The 15,087-nt window shown below is 41.1% G+C and overlaps 1 protein-coding gene across 1 annotated transcript; it reads right to left on the bottom strand.

Annotated features, from left to right (window-relative positions):
• Nucleotides 1–2,986: 2,986 nt before the first annotated feature.
• LOC133123132 (uncharacterized) lies at nt 2,987–4,348 on the bottom strand. Its single transcript, XM_061233432.1, has 4 exons — nt 4,116–4,348; nt 3,753–3,995; nt 3,445–3,576; nt 2,987–3,075 (listed from the first exon to the last, which is right to left on the bottom strand). Exons 1-4 carry the CDS (start codon nt 4,258–4,260, stop codon nt 2,987–2,989), a joined length of 609 nt encoding a protein of 202 aa, XP_061089416.1. The 5' UTR covers nt 4,261–4,348.
• Nucleotides 4,349–15,087: the final 10,739 nt, after the last annotated feature.

The raw sequence follows: 15,087 nt of genomic DNA, 5'->3' as shown, positions 1-15,087 counted from the left end.
TAACTTGTCAATCCTCCACACCTGATTTCCATTCTCTTGCTGCTCTCAAACTAATTGTCTACACCTGTCTTCACCTGCATATGAAGCTCAGTTTCATGTCTTGTCTTTGTGAAATTATTGCTGTCTGTACCTTTTGAGCGTTATTGGCAAGCCATTTGGCGGCCCGGTACGATAAAAGCCTGTTTATTGATTTCTGTTTTGCTGACCATCGACTGCCTGTACCACGACTTTACCTGCTGTTTTTGTGCTTTTGCCCTGCGGAGCGGACTTCGACTCTTGCACCGTCATTGACCCGCCTGTACGAGCAGCTGTTTACCACTCAGAGAAGAGAGCCGCTATGAAGACATCCGTTTACTATTGTATTTAGCTCAATGCCACTTTATCCTAGATCGTAGTTGGTTATGTAGTTAGTCGTGTGCGTAACCGAATGAAAATACGCATTTCCCTTGACTCTTTCTAACTTTAAAACCAATGCTACTGTTTATATTCGGTGAGGTATTCCGAAAGCCGTTGTTTAATCCGCGATTGTACAACGTAACGTTATTTTCATTATTGAGATTTTGCCTATTAATATAACGCTTTATGCGATTTGTGCACATTGTAACGTGTATAGTTTAGACCGAATTCACACCATGTGTTGTATTTAGTATTTGTAATAAGTTGAGTGGCTATCAGTGTAATAACTACATGCTGGCCAACTTGCAATTTACTTGCGCAGGAATTTCCGTCAGTTTGTATAAGGCAGAGTGATATGCTCTTTAGGTATCGTTTGAGTGTTTATGTACTTGTAGCTAATCCATATATAGCCAGAAAATGGTGTGTGTATATGTTCTATATTTGTTTTTTAATTTAAGACGCCACATGCTACACAGTTTAGGCAGGATAAATGCAGTTTGTTTCAGTCTTGCCATTGCAACAATATTAATCAAAGTGCATTGGGATTGTATTGATGACACATATCTGTCCACAGTTAACAACACACTGTGTAGTAATAGCAAGAACATAAATATTAGCAACTGTTGGTGAAACCGGATATATATGCTGATTGTTAAATATTCTGTTTTCCTCTAGACCACACCCACATACAAACCCCATCCTTACCGCCTGCCATTAAACTGGTCAAGAGAAGTCCTGCCTCGTTCTGTTTTGACTGGCACACCGTGGCAACAGCAATTATACCTGAGCCTGTATTCACTCACCTACACCTAATATTCAAACAAACTTTTTATGCATGTCAACTGTCCATTATGTATGAAACCCCAAGTAACAACAGCAAACAGCACTGCCAGAATATGCTACCACTGCTACTGCTACTGCTACTATTACTACTAGTATGAGGACAACTATGTAAGTAGTAGCGGCATTTTCTTCTGCTGTCACTGCTGCCAAAACAAAATACTATCGGACGCAAACTCAGAACTCCGCTTCTAACCCCTGGAAACTTCTCCATTTTCTCCTCTCTCCTCAACACACCGCCTCCTCCACCTCAGTCCTCCTTCGCTGCTGATGACTTTGCTGACTTTTTCGATGAGACGGTCACAGTCATCTGCAGATCCTTTACAACCACCGCCCTCCTTACTGTGCCCTTCCCCCCTCTAGGCCCATCCCTTCCTTTTCCACTTTCTCCCCCCCCTTACAGACTCTGATGTTTCTCAACTTTTGCTCTCCCACCACCCTACAATCTGTGCCCTTGACCCTATGCCCTCTTCTCTTCTCCAGACTATCACACCTGACATTCTCCCATTTGTCACCTCCCTTGTCAACTCCTCCCTGTCTTCTGGCTGGTTTCCAGCATCCTCCAAGAGGGCCCACATCACTCCGTTGCTAAAAAAGCCTACCCTGGATCCCTCACTTATCCAGAACTACCGCCCGGTATCTCTTCTTACTTTTCTTTCTAAAACCATAGAATGAGCTGCTTCTACTCAACTTTTCTTTCTTTTCTAACAACCTGCTAGACCCCCATCAGTCTGGCTTCAGATCGGGCCACTCGACAGAGACTGCGCTCCTCTCCGTGAGTCGCTCCATGCCGCACGAGCAGCCTCCCTCTCCTCTGTCCTCATTCTTCTAGATCTCTCTGCTGCCTTCGACACTGTGGATCACTCCATCCTCCTGTCCGCCCTGTCAGCAACGGGCATCTGTGGCACAGCCCTGGACTGGATTGAGTCCTACCTCTCAGGTCGCTCTTTCCAGGTTGCCTGGGCTGGTACGGTATCGACACCTTGGCCCCTTGTCACAGGAGTTCCCCAGGGCTCAGTCCTAGGCCCGCTTCTTTTTTCTCTTTACACTCCTTCCCTTGGCCCTGTGATCACTGCACATGGGCTATCCTACCACTGCTATGCGGACGATACAGAGCTGGATGGACAACTACCATCTAAAGCTCAACCCAGGTAAGACTGAAATGATATTCATCCCTGCTAATACCTCTCCCCATCTGGATCTCTCCATTTCCCTCAGGGATACCACACTCACGCCATCACCCAGTGCAAGGAACCTCGGCGTGGTGATGGACAGCAGACTGTCCCTTTCCCAGTTTGTAATTCCTCCTCATTTTTAAGGCTCAATGTTCTATCATTTCCCAAGCAGGTTTGAGTCCTTTTTACTTTGAACAAATGATACAGTCTTAATATTTTAAATCAACACAGGTATACAATTACAGGTATAACCTTTCTGAAATATTCATAGCAATTTATATTATAACTCTCCAACACAAAGCCAGATCATCATAAAATAGTCATGAAAAAATGTTTCTTGAATGTTTATTTAAAAAAACACACCCACAGCCTTTGCCCCTTGTTCTCCGAAAATACAAGAGCAAACATGTGCTTACAGTATGTACATTTTACACACAAACACAAACACATCAAAGTTTTATAAGTGCCATTTTCTTTGAAATATTAAAAGCACTGAATTTCTAAGTGTTACAATTGTTATTAAAATGAAATCATTTTCTGAAATAGACTGTGATTTATTAAAAGGGACACCAAAGTTATTTGCAAATGTATCTGACTTCACTGTACACAGTTCCATCATCCTGGGCCTTGTCAACAGAGAGACTGCATGCCTCAGATGTTCCATCTAGAGGAAACATTTTTTAAGGCATTAACATTGTCATTTTCAAGTAGTATGAAAATGATATATTGCAGTTACTTGTTTATGATGTTTATGTTTATGATTTATTTTGAAAATCACATTCTACATACAGTATATACAATTTTCAATGCATTGCATTCATTGTAAATCACCTTGCAAGAAAAGTATTCCTAGGGTAAAATATGCTGTAAAAGTATTTTGACAGTGACGTAAACTTTCTAAAACAGTCCCCCATTGTATACAAGGTTTTCACTTTTACAATTTGGTCATATATGAAACAACATGAAATTAATCACTATAAACATACTGCATATCACACTGGCCATGAAAGTATGAGAATGAAAAAATTCTTACTTGAATTCCGTTGCTTGAGGCATATTTGTACAGCGACTGAAATTCCACACATCATGAAGCACAGAAGGCCCAGCATGACAAGGACCTCCATACTGACAGACCACTTCAGTTCTGGACCAGGCAGACCTGACTCTTCAAATACAAGATAATGACATATCACCATCAGAATATATCCATCATCCTATCAATACATACATAAAGTAGGTTTTCATGAACAGTGCTGATGTATCTTATTCACAGTACTGGTCATGGCACTTTAAGAGTTAGAGAAGTTATTTATCACTGTTTGGGACGGTAAAACAATTTACCTTTGCAGGAGAGGGAAGAGGTCTCACTCTGACTATTGAAGTTGCCGATTTTCAGAGTACAGGAGATGTTTCCGGATGAATATCTCAGAGCCAGATATTTTCCAGTGTGACTGGAGACGGTCCGATGTCCCTGGTTCTGGATACTGACCCTCCACTCGTACACGGCGCCAGGCCCATTTTCTCCCGCACAGTGAAACACAGACACTTCCAGTGTGCAGACAACAAGCTCTACCACTGGAGGATCTACGAGAGAAAATTACACTTCACTGTCACAAGTAACTGCATCGTAGTACACAATTTACACAATTCAACATCAGTATTAGCATGACAGCATTACTGTACACCTCACAATTGAAGACTTACCAATCACAATCAAGTGAGTGCTCTCATTCAGTTGTAAGATGCCATGGTTGTCGTAGGAGTTAACCATATATACCCCACTACAGTTTCTCCCGACATTGTGCAGTTTGAGTGTCCCATTGCGGAAAACCTCCACAGATGATTTCATAGAACGATCTGTCTTGGCTACAGGCACATTTTGATGTCTCCACTGAATATCGGGGAAATAGCTTCTCTGTGACTCACGCAGATGTAGGTACACGTCTTCTCCTATTTTACCATACACTGTTTGACCACAGCTCACTCCTGTGTAGAACAAAATACATTATTATATTCTTATCTTATCTTAAATCTAGCATGTATCAATATCTCAGGTTGCATGAACGTACGATTTTCTGTCAAGACGATGATCACATCTGTTGATCTGTCAGTTTAAATTGAGTTCTAATCTCTATTTACTTGCAATATAGTACAATGGTAAATCCATTGTTGCCTTTTTATGAATTACAGCAGAACATGACATACTGACAACTTCTTTTTCAATATACGTAATTAAAATCATAGACAAGTTATGACTTTTTGTTCACTTTGGACCCGTTTCATAGACAGAGGTTATGCCTAGTTATGCCTAACTAAATTATTTCGCAAACAAAACTAAATGTAATCCAGGACTAAGCTTAATCTGTATCTGTGAACCCAGCCCTTCATTTATTAAGGTAACTGACAGTGACTTGATGAATGGAGTGAATCACCAAGCAATTTAAAACAATTAAGATTAGATCAGATTTGTTATTAGATTACATTTGAAGAAGCAATCATAAAATTACCCGACAAAACATGATTTGACATCCATTACGATTGCATCGACAAAGCCTTTTGTTTAAACACGCATTTATAGAGCTATTTGTGGGCGGACAACGAAACTTGCTCTCAGTTATTTATACATACAGCTTTTTCCAGTGGTTGATTAGTCCACCCGACAGACCTGACTCTTCAAATACAAGGTAAAGACGTATCACCATCAGAATATATTACATTACATTACATTATCGGCATTTGGCAGACGCTCTTATCCAGAGCGACGTACAACAAAGTGCATACCCATAACCAGGGATAAGTTCGCTGAAAGACCCTAGAGGGAAGTACAATTTCAACTGCTACCTGTACAACAAAGATAAGGACGAGGGCCAATTTTTTTTTTTTTTTTTTTTTTGAACAAAGAAACAAACAAAGAACAGAGCAAAAGTGACCAAAGTTAACTATCCAAACACTGCTTACCTAGCCAACTAAAAATACCGATATACAAAGCAAGTCACAGAGACAACAATTAAGGTTCACAGGGAGGTACGGAGGGATGGGGAGAGGTGCTCCTTGAAGAGGTGTGTCTTCAGCTTGCGCTTGAAGGTGGGGAGAGATTCTACAGTTCTGACCTCAACGGGGAGTTCGTTCCACCACCGTGGAGCCAGAACAGACAGTAGTCGTGAGCATGAGGTGGAGGTTCGGAGAGGGGGAGGTGGCAAGCGGCCTGTGGAGGCTGAACGAAGAGGTCTGGCAGGGGTGTAGGGTCTGATGATCTTTTGTAGATAAGCTGGGGCAGACCCCTTAACTGCTTGGAAGGCTAGCACCAATGTTTTGAATTTAATGCGAGCCATGACAGGCAGCCAGTGGAGGGAAGTATGCAGGGGGGTGACGTGTGAGTATTTGGGAAGGTTGAAGACCAGACGAGCTGCTGCATTCTGGATAAGTTGGAGGGGTCTGATGGCGGACGCTGGGAGGCCAGCCAAGAGGGAATTGCAGTAGTCCAGGCGGGATAGAACCATCGCTTGGACCAGGAGCTGGGTCGAGTAGGGGGTGAGAAAGGGGCGGATTCTCCGTATGTTGTATAGGAAGAACCTGCAAGACCGGGTCACCCCCGCAATGTTCTCGGAAAGGGACAGTCTGCTGTCCATCACCACGCCGAGGTTCCTTGCACTGGATGACGGCGTGAGTGTGGTATCCCCGAGGGAAATGGAGAGATCCAGATGAGGAGAGGTATTAGGAGGGATGAATATAATTTCAGTCTTGCCTGGGTTGAGCTTTAGATGGTGGTTGTCCATCCAGCTCTGGATGTCCCTCAGGCAAGCAGAGATACGGGCTGAAACCTGCGTATCAGACGGCGGGAACGAGACGAAGAGTTGGGTATCGTCCGCGTAGCAGTGGTAGGATAGCCCATGTGCAGTGATCACAGGGCCAAGGGAGCGAGTGTAAAGAGAAAAAAGAAGCGGGCCTAGGACTGAACCCTGGGGAACTCCTGTGGCGAGGGGCCGAGGTGTCGATACCAAACCAGCCCAGGCAACCGGGAAGGAGCGACCAGAGAGATAGGACTCAATCCAGTCCAGGGCTGTGCCACAGATGCCCGTTGCTGACAGGGCAGACAGGAGGATGGAGTGATCCACAGTGTCGAAGGCAGCAGAGAGATCTAAAAGAATGAGGACAGAGGAGAAGGAGGCTGCTCGTGCGGCATGGAGTGACTTACTGACGGAGAGGAGCGCAGTCTCTGTTGAGTGGTCCGATCTGAAGCCAGACTGATGGGGGTCTAGCAGGTTGTTGTTAGAAAGGAAAGAAGAAAGTTGAGTAGAAGCGGCTCGTTCTATAGTTTTAGAAAGGAAAGGAAGAAGAGATACCGGGCAGTAGTTCTGGATGATGGAGGGATCCAGAGTAGGCTTTTTTAGCAGCGGAGTGATGTGGGCCGTCTTGGAGGATGCCGGAAAACAGCCGGAAAATATATCCTTCATCATATCAATACACAGATAAAGTAGGTTCACGAACAGTGCTGATGTATCTTATTCACAGTACTGGTCATGGCACGTTAAGAGTTAGAGAAGTTATTTATCACAGTTTGGGATGGTAAAACATAATTTACCTTCGCAGGAGAGAGAATACGTCTCACTCTGACTGCTGAAGTTGCCGATTTTCAGAGTACAGGAGATGTTTCAGGATGAATATTTCAGAGCCAGATATTTCCCAGTGTGATTGGAGACGGTCCGATGTCCCTGGTTCTGGATACTGACCCTCCACTCGTACACGGTGCCATTTTCTCCCACACAGTGAAACACAGACACTTCCTGTGTGCAGAGAACAAGCTCTACCACTGGAGGATCTACGAGAAAGAATGACCACTTGTTTACACATCTATGGTCAGTGAGTACTGACACATTAAGGGTTACAACCAAACATGTTTGAAAGAACTCCTTACAGTGTCATTGGTTTCCTCCATGAAAAAAATAAATCAAGGCGTCCAGAGAAGTGCCGCTTTAATTTGCCCTGCATTTTTTAAGCTAGTGACTAAATAAATGGCCATACGTTTTTGAACTTCTGCGCGAACTTTCTTTGTTGGGTATACAGCAAATACTTTGTGCTCCCATTAATTTATGAAATTCACCATCATTATTACCAATACAGTATTTCGCATCCCAGTCGAAGACATACCTGTCACAACCAGTTGAGTGCTCTCAGTCAATTGCATGGTCCCTTTGTCATCATAGATTTTAACAGTATAGACTCCACTGTGGTTTCTACTGACATTGTGCAGTATGAGTGTCCCATTTTCAAAAACTTCCACAAATTGGTTAAGAGGTTTTGTTCTCTTTGCTATAGGTACATTTTGATGGATCCACTGAATATCATGGAAATAACTTCTGTTTGTCTCCCGCAGATGTAGGTACACATCTTCTCCTATCTTACCATACACGGTTTGGCCACAGCTCTCTCCTGTGTAGAAAAATAACATCATTCTTATATTCCTAACTCTCAAACCACAATTATCATCTTCGGTTGCAATTACATAACATTGGCTATTGAAACAATTTCCATATCTGTAGATTCGTCATTTTACACTATGATTAGATTTTTTATTTCAGTGTACTGCAAAGGTAAATCCATTATTGCCCTCTCTCAATAATAACAATGCAAGACATACAATACAGGACATCTCTTCCAATAGATGTAATTGGAATGACAGACTGACAATGAATTCTTTGTCTTAGCTTTAGTTTCCTTTATTTATTAAGCTATCTAATTGTGATTTGGAGACCGGAGCCAGTCACCGTGCCATTTATGATAATGAAAATCTAATGGAGGAAAACAAAATGGAATTACCTGAAAATAGAGAGAGTAGCAAACAGAAGATGTGAAATGCTTGGATGCCCATTGCGCTTCCATCGACAAAGCGCTTTGCGGAAAGTATGAAGCCCATATATTATTATAGTGTGGTCAGGCAAGGAAACTGTCACATATACGTCAAGCTGTTACCATTGGTCTGACGGGCCAGTGCTCCACCCATTAGCCTACCTCCCAAAGGTAGAAACACTGCACTCTGGCTTGCCACTGCTCCTAAGTACCCAGGACGGGTAAAATGCAGAGGACAAACTGCCCCACGGGTTCAGTAAAGTATAGCTTAAGGTGCAGAAGTCCCCGATTCCTTTTTTGTGCATATTTTTGTGCATAGGGTACCAGTAAGCTGAGCTACATGTAGCTACAACAACAACCCAATGTTTTTAACTAAAAACTAATCCTGCTTTTTGAAACTGGCCCCAAATCTGGAATCTTTCATCAGTTAATCATGAATCAGAGCAGAATAATGCAATGCAACAGGGCTAATAATGCTATATATAGCCTGAATAATTCTCTTGAGCACACTGCATCATAGTGGTGAAGGAAATGCATTCATAAAGGTGTTTTTAACCTTGTGAGCCACTGTGTGCCTTTCTGCAGAGCAGAAAATTGACAGCTTCCACCCAGTTGTGAAGCTGTCAACTTTCCATCCTGCAATCCCACAAGCGCACACCCACTCACACACACCCACTCACACACAGACACTGTGAAGCACATGTAAACCACAAAGTAGACAGGGCTGTTCTACACAAAGGGCTGTGGAAACATCAGTCCCCACTGTTTGAAAGCACCTCATTTATTCAGCTCATGTGGCTAGAAGAAGAAGAAGAAGAAGAAGAAGAAGAAGAAGAAGAAGAAGAAGAAGAAGAAGAAGAAGAAGAAGAAGAAGAAGAAGAAGAAGAAGAAGAAGAAGAAGAAGAAGAAGAAGAAGAACAACAACAACAACAACAACAACAACAACAAGAACTCCAGAAGGAGTGAAACACAAAGAGGGTGAAACATGTTAAAGTTAACATAAAAACCAAAACCAGCGGGGCTATTATTTGTATCTATATCAGTTTTGCTTGTGACACAAAATTATTTGTATCTGTATTCGGACTGGGAACCGGATGTGGTTGTGTCTTGCCCGGAAGTGGGTGTGGTTTGTTTGGAAGTCACTGGACATTCTGTGAAACCTCCTGTTTTTAAAGGTTCACTCTTGCCATGCATACATTCCCAATAGCTAAAGTCAGCATTCTAATCAAAAATTAGAACACAAAATATCACCAACTAGTTGGAGTAATAAGTAGAATTACAATTAATAATAATAATCATAATTATTATTACATTACATTACATCATTGGCATTTGGCAGACGCTCTTTTCCAGAGCGACGTACAGTTGATTAGACTAAGCAGGAGACAATCCTCCCCTGGAGCAATGCAGGGTTAAGGGCCCTGCTCAAGGGCCCAACGGCTGTGCGGATTTTATTGTGCCCACACCAGGATTAGAACCACCGACCTTGCGTGTAGTCATTTACCTTAACCACTACGCTACAGGCCGCCCTATATAGTCATTTGTCTATAATAATGAACCACACCACCACCCCACCAACGGGAGGACACTTAATACTGAACTGCAAATCTATAAACACATTTTATTACTTCATTCATTTATTTTTTGGTTGTTATCCGTTTCCATTACTGAGAGCAGATATAGAGCACGATGGCAGTATTTCTTAATGACACTGCAATCAAACTACCATTTATACTGCACACTCATACACCTCTGTACCTATCACACTCATACCCTGTGTTTTGTTTGCTCGAGCCAAAAAGCACACAGGAACTACAGGGCTAGAATGTCCGCTGTTGGATCTTATTAGACAGAAAACATAGAATGGCTAGAGGCGAATGGAGATATAAAATCATTCATTATATGGGTCACTACCAGACAGACAAAATCAAGTCTGCCCCTTTTCTTTTTTATATTTGCACACTTACTTTGTCAGGACACAGTACTATTGCATACAACCCATGATGATTTTGGTAATCCAAAGAAAAGGCAACGTTTAGTCTCACCCGTTGGTAAGGCGCGGGCCACTCTGAGTATAATGTTATGTGACGTTACCAGATGCTGGGAGCTAATGTTCTATTGCAAAGTTAGATACGGAAGATTAGCTTTTAGCCATGAGCTAAGTAACAGTTGATATCTACTATTATCAAGTATGTTAACTTTATTGTAACAGCAGAATGAAGTGACCAAAAACACCCAAAGTAACGTACCAGTTGACAGTTCCTTGTCCCTGCGGTCAACAAAACACACAAACTCGTGATAGCCATTACATACTCACTGTTCCACGAATCTGCAATGTATTTTAAATTTAACATTATGCAAGTGGACTTAATAATAATGCATCTGAATGATGTATTACCGGTTACATCTCGATTGGTTGGCGCTGTCGTTTTGCAAGAAAGACGTTCTGGGTTTGAGTCCCGGACCGGTTCTTCTAAACAGGAGGAATGTTCTCCCAGGATCACGTGGGGTTTCTTCCCACACCAAGACACATGATGTCAGGTTAGGTCCTAAGTAGCCAGGATGGGTCAAATGCAGAGGACAAATTACACCATAGGGTCGATAAGGTATAACTTAACTGTAGAAGTGAATATCTTTTCCCTAATTCCTGTAATAATAAAAATAAAAGAATTATAATCGCACGGGAGAGCTGTTAACTTATATTTTACACAGCAGTAATGTAGGGAGCATACCCTGAATATGAAACAATACGAAAAGGCCATGTATAGCCCACCAACTTACAATACCTCACTGTTGGTAACTTAAATGGTCGTCTTTTGTCTTTTTGAAGTTTTCACTTTACCTAACCAACTATATTATGAGCAAGCAACTTACCGTAAATCCTCAAATTGTGTCCGGGATTCTATTTGAAGGCGGGCCTCGGATAATAGCTGGGGGCGTGGTCGTTTCGGACAAATGAAGGCCGGCCCCCAAATACAAGCCGGGGTAATATTGCCTACCAGTAGGACTATCAGTCCATGAGCACTAGAAGACATCGTTTCGATTTAACTCAATGAAATAAAAGAGCTCATCTTAATATTTTATATTGTTGGTTGGTTTAATAGTGTTGCCAATGAAAAGTCGTTGTCCTACACCATGGGTCTCCAATACGTTGCTCTCAAGCTACCAGTCGATTGCCGCCCCCTTCTGAGCAGCTTGCCAAAGGCTGAAGCAGTATACATTTAAACACAATTGTTGCCGCGAGGCATGCCAGCCTACAAATTTAATAAAAGGTAAATCAGGCAAAATTAAAAATTAACTCAATTTAGGCGACTTGGTTTCCATGTATTTACAGCACAGCGCACGTTCAATGAATGAATGAAAGCGGCTGCCTTGGCTCGCAATAAACAGATCCCGACATTCTTTCATCTTCATAAAACTTCATAAAACAGTGAACCATCAAATACCCCCCCGATTTCAGTGCCCATCAGTCCCAACATTTAGCAATAGAATCAAACAGTCCAAAAGTAAATTAAATCCTAAACCAAAGCGAAAATCTTTTGACAGCCTACCGGTATGCTGCTCCAAACGAAACGCATGTCTCACAATAAAACGCACTTTAGGAAAAAAAGATCCTTAACTTGCTGTTATCTACGCTAATTTGTTATTGTTCATGAAGGTGTGTCTGGCAACTTGTTATTTTATGGATTCTGGACTTGCATGTGATTCATTGTGTTTGAAAATATTTGCAATAAACTAAGTCTGTTAAGACTGACACTATGACTTACCAAACGGTATTCCTGATTAGCCTACACTAATTGATTTCTGAACGGTTACAGGAAGTGTTGAACAGTGTTGGCCCACTTTAAGTGTAGCCTTTTACTTCATTTCAAAGAATAAAATTCAACAACAGAAGCCTAGTAAGAAATAAAGGCTTGCCTCGAATACAAGCCTGCCCCAAGTAAAGGCCTGTGCTTTGTGCAGCCTAAGTAAATAAAAGACCCCGGCCACAATTTGAGGATTTACGGTATTTGGCTATGGAACTAGCTGGCTATATAACTAAGAGATGATAGTGTACCACAAACGATGCAACTGCAACTTACAGTTTGAGACAAATAAAGGTTTAGCTAAACATGCATGATTGAGCACGTAAAGAGATAAAAGGAACGTGTAGCTGCCCAAATTCCACTCCAGACAAACAATCACTGAAACTATGTACACTATTGCTTATTATCCAAGCGAAGAATACATATCTAGTTATAAAACGATACCAGTTCGTTATCGGTAGCAACAAGCAAGCTATTAGTTAGCTTTCCGAATTTACAATTATACAAATGATAGGCCCGGTCCATTGTCTCTAAATTGGTCAGGTTGGGTTCCAGCTGTGCCAATATCCACGATATACGGACAGCTAAATTGAATCTTTTAATATTAGTCCGCGTTTGTATATCACCGTTATCTACTTTGTACCGAAATTAACTTAACGTTGTCATCATTTTGCCACTAGTAGCATACCAAAGTAAAACTAAATGAGTGATTTTAAAGTGTCCTTTGACCTTTGCAACATCTTGGATCAAAATACCAGCAAGACCACCAAACCTCGGCGAAGCAGATGATGACTCATAACGACGCTATGAGTTATTTCATGAACTGTACGTTATCTGATAGTGCCCAGATAAACGACTACAACAAAGACAAATTACTTGTGTGTCAGTGTCGTAAGGTGGAACGTAAACTAGCAAGCTAGCTAGCTAACGTTAGTGCAGTGGGGATACATTATTGTTGGTACCTAAGGTTAATACCATTGCTTAGCTAGTAAAGTGGGGATACATTATTGCCAACTAACGTTAGCAATACCATTGCTTAGCTAGTAAAGTGGGGATGCATTATTGCTAGTAGTATCTAACGTTAGCAATACCGTTGCTGAGCAACAAATAAACTAGTCTACTGTTCTGCGGAAGAATATATTTACCATAAGACATAGTTCCATGAAATATCTATTCATTTAAAGTTTGTCCTCTCTTTCTTATGTGAAAATTTGAAAGATAAAAGTGGTAACAGTTGTATAAAATTGTTATGGAACTCGAACCTGTGGTATATCGTAGATATTGGGGCCTGACCACCCCGCTAGCTGTGCCAATATCCACGATATACCAGGGTTCACGTTCCATAACTCTTAAAGGTACAATAGGTAAGATTTTTGTGTTAAAACATTGTTACAAGACAATTGTAAATATTGTTATCTCTTTACGCGTTCAATCATCCGTGTTTAGCTGAACCTTTATTTCTCTCAAACTTGAAGTTACAGATGCATCGTTCGTGGTACACTATCATATCTTCGTTACATAGCCAAATAACTTGCTTGCTCACAATATAGTGGGTACACCAAAGTCAAGATTTCATAAAGTCACCAGTTCGGCGAACATTTCCTTACTAGAACGCTACGAAAAAACCGGAGGCTCTGTTGCGGTTGTCACTGTCAGCTTTATTCAGTATTCATCTTTTCAATTAACCCAGGTAGCTATACAACTGTAACCCTGAAATATTCATAGAGCAATACATATTATGACTCTCCAGCACTAAGCCAGATCTTAATAAGGCATCATAAAATAGTCATGAAAATATGTTTCTTTAATGCTTTTTTTAATGCTGCTCTCTGAAAATACTAGAGCAAATATTTGCTTGCAGTATGTACATTTTACACACAAAAACCCCTTTTCTTAGAAATATTAAATGCACAGATATTACAATTGTTATTAAAATAAAATACTTTGCTGTTTTCTGAAATAGACTCACAGTGAATGATTTATTAAAAGGGATAACAAAGGTATTTGCGTTGTTTCCCAACTCTGACTTCACTGTATGCAATTCCATCATCCTGGGCCATCTCAACAGAGGGACTGCATGCCTCAGATGTCACATCTAGAGGAAACATTTTTAACACATAATATTTAGATTTATATTCATTGAAATGTAGCAGCTAATATACCCCTGAGGTCAAATCCAGGAGAGGCTTTAGCATATATATTACAGTTAATTGTTTAAAATATGATTTATTTTCAACATCACATCCTACATACAGTATATACAATCTTCAATGCATTGCATTCATTGTAAAGCACCTTGCAAAAAAAGTATGCATATGGTAAAATATACTGTAAAATTATTTTGACAGTGACAAATGTTTGAAAACAGTCCCCTATGTTTTAACTTTTACATTTTTATCTTATATGAAACAACATGAAAATAATCACTACAGACATACTGCATGATATCACACTGGTCATGAAAATATAAGAATGAAAAAATTCTTACTTGAATTCCATTGCTTGAGGCATATTTGTACAGCGACTGAAATTCCACACATCATGAAGCACAGAAGGCCCAGCATGACAAGGACCTCCATACTGACACACCACTTCAGTTCTGGACCAGACAGACCTGACTCTTCAAATACAAGTTAATGACATATCACCATCAGAATATATCCATCATCATATCAATACATACATAAAGTAGGTTCACAAACAGTGCTGATGTATCTTATTCACAGTACTGGTCATGGCACGTTAAGAGTTAGAGAAGTTATTTATCACTGTTTGGGATGGTAAAACATAATTTACCTTCACAGGAGAGGGAAGAGGGCTCACTCTGACTGCTGAAGTTGCCGATTTTCAGAGTACAGGAGATGTTTCCGGATTAATATTTCAGAGACAGATATTTCCCAGTGTGATTGGAGACGGTCCGATGTCCCTGGTTCTGGATACTGACCCTCCACTCATGCACGGTGCCAGGCCCATTTTCTCCCTCACAGCGAAACACAGATACTTCCTGTGTGCAGAGAACAAGC

The sequence above is a fragment of the Conger conger genome, chromosome 3 (genome assembly GCF_963514075.1).
Source record: "Conger conger chromosome 3, fConCon1.1, whole genome shotgun sequence".
Classification (NCBI taxonomy): Eukaryota; Metazoa; Chordata; class Actinopteri; order Anguilliformes; family Congridae; genus Conger; species Conger conger.
The sequence above is the reverse complement of the archived record's forward strand: the minus strand, read 5'-3'. Positions and strand labels throughout refer to the sequence as shown.

Coding starts and splice junctions, on each gene's coding strand:
- LOC133123132 (XM_061233432.1), bottom strand. CDS start 4,260: ATGAAATCATCTGTGGAGGTTTTCCGCAATGGGACACTCAAACTGCAC. Junction 3,996..4,115: donor CACTCACTTGATTGTGATTG/GTAAGTCTTCAA, acceptor TTTCTCTCGTAG/ATCCTCCAGTGGTAGAGCTT. Junction 3,577..3,752: donor CTCTTCCCTCTCCTGCAAAG/GTAAATTGTTTT, acceptor TTGTATTTGAAG/AGTCAGGTCTGCCTGGTCCA.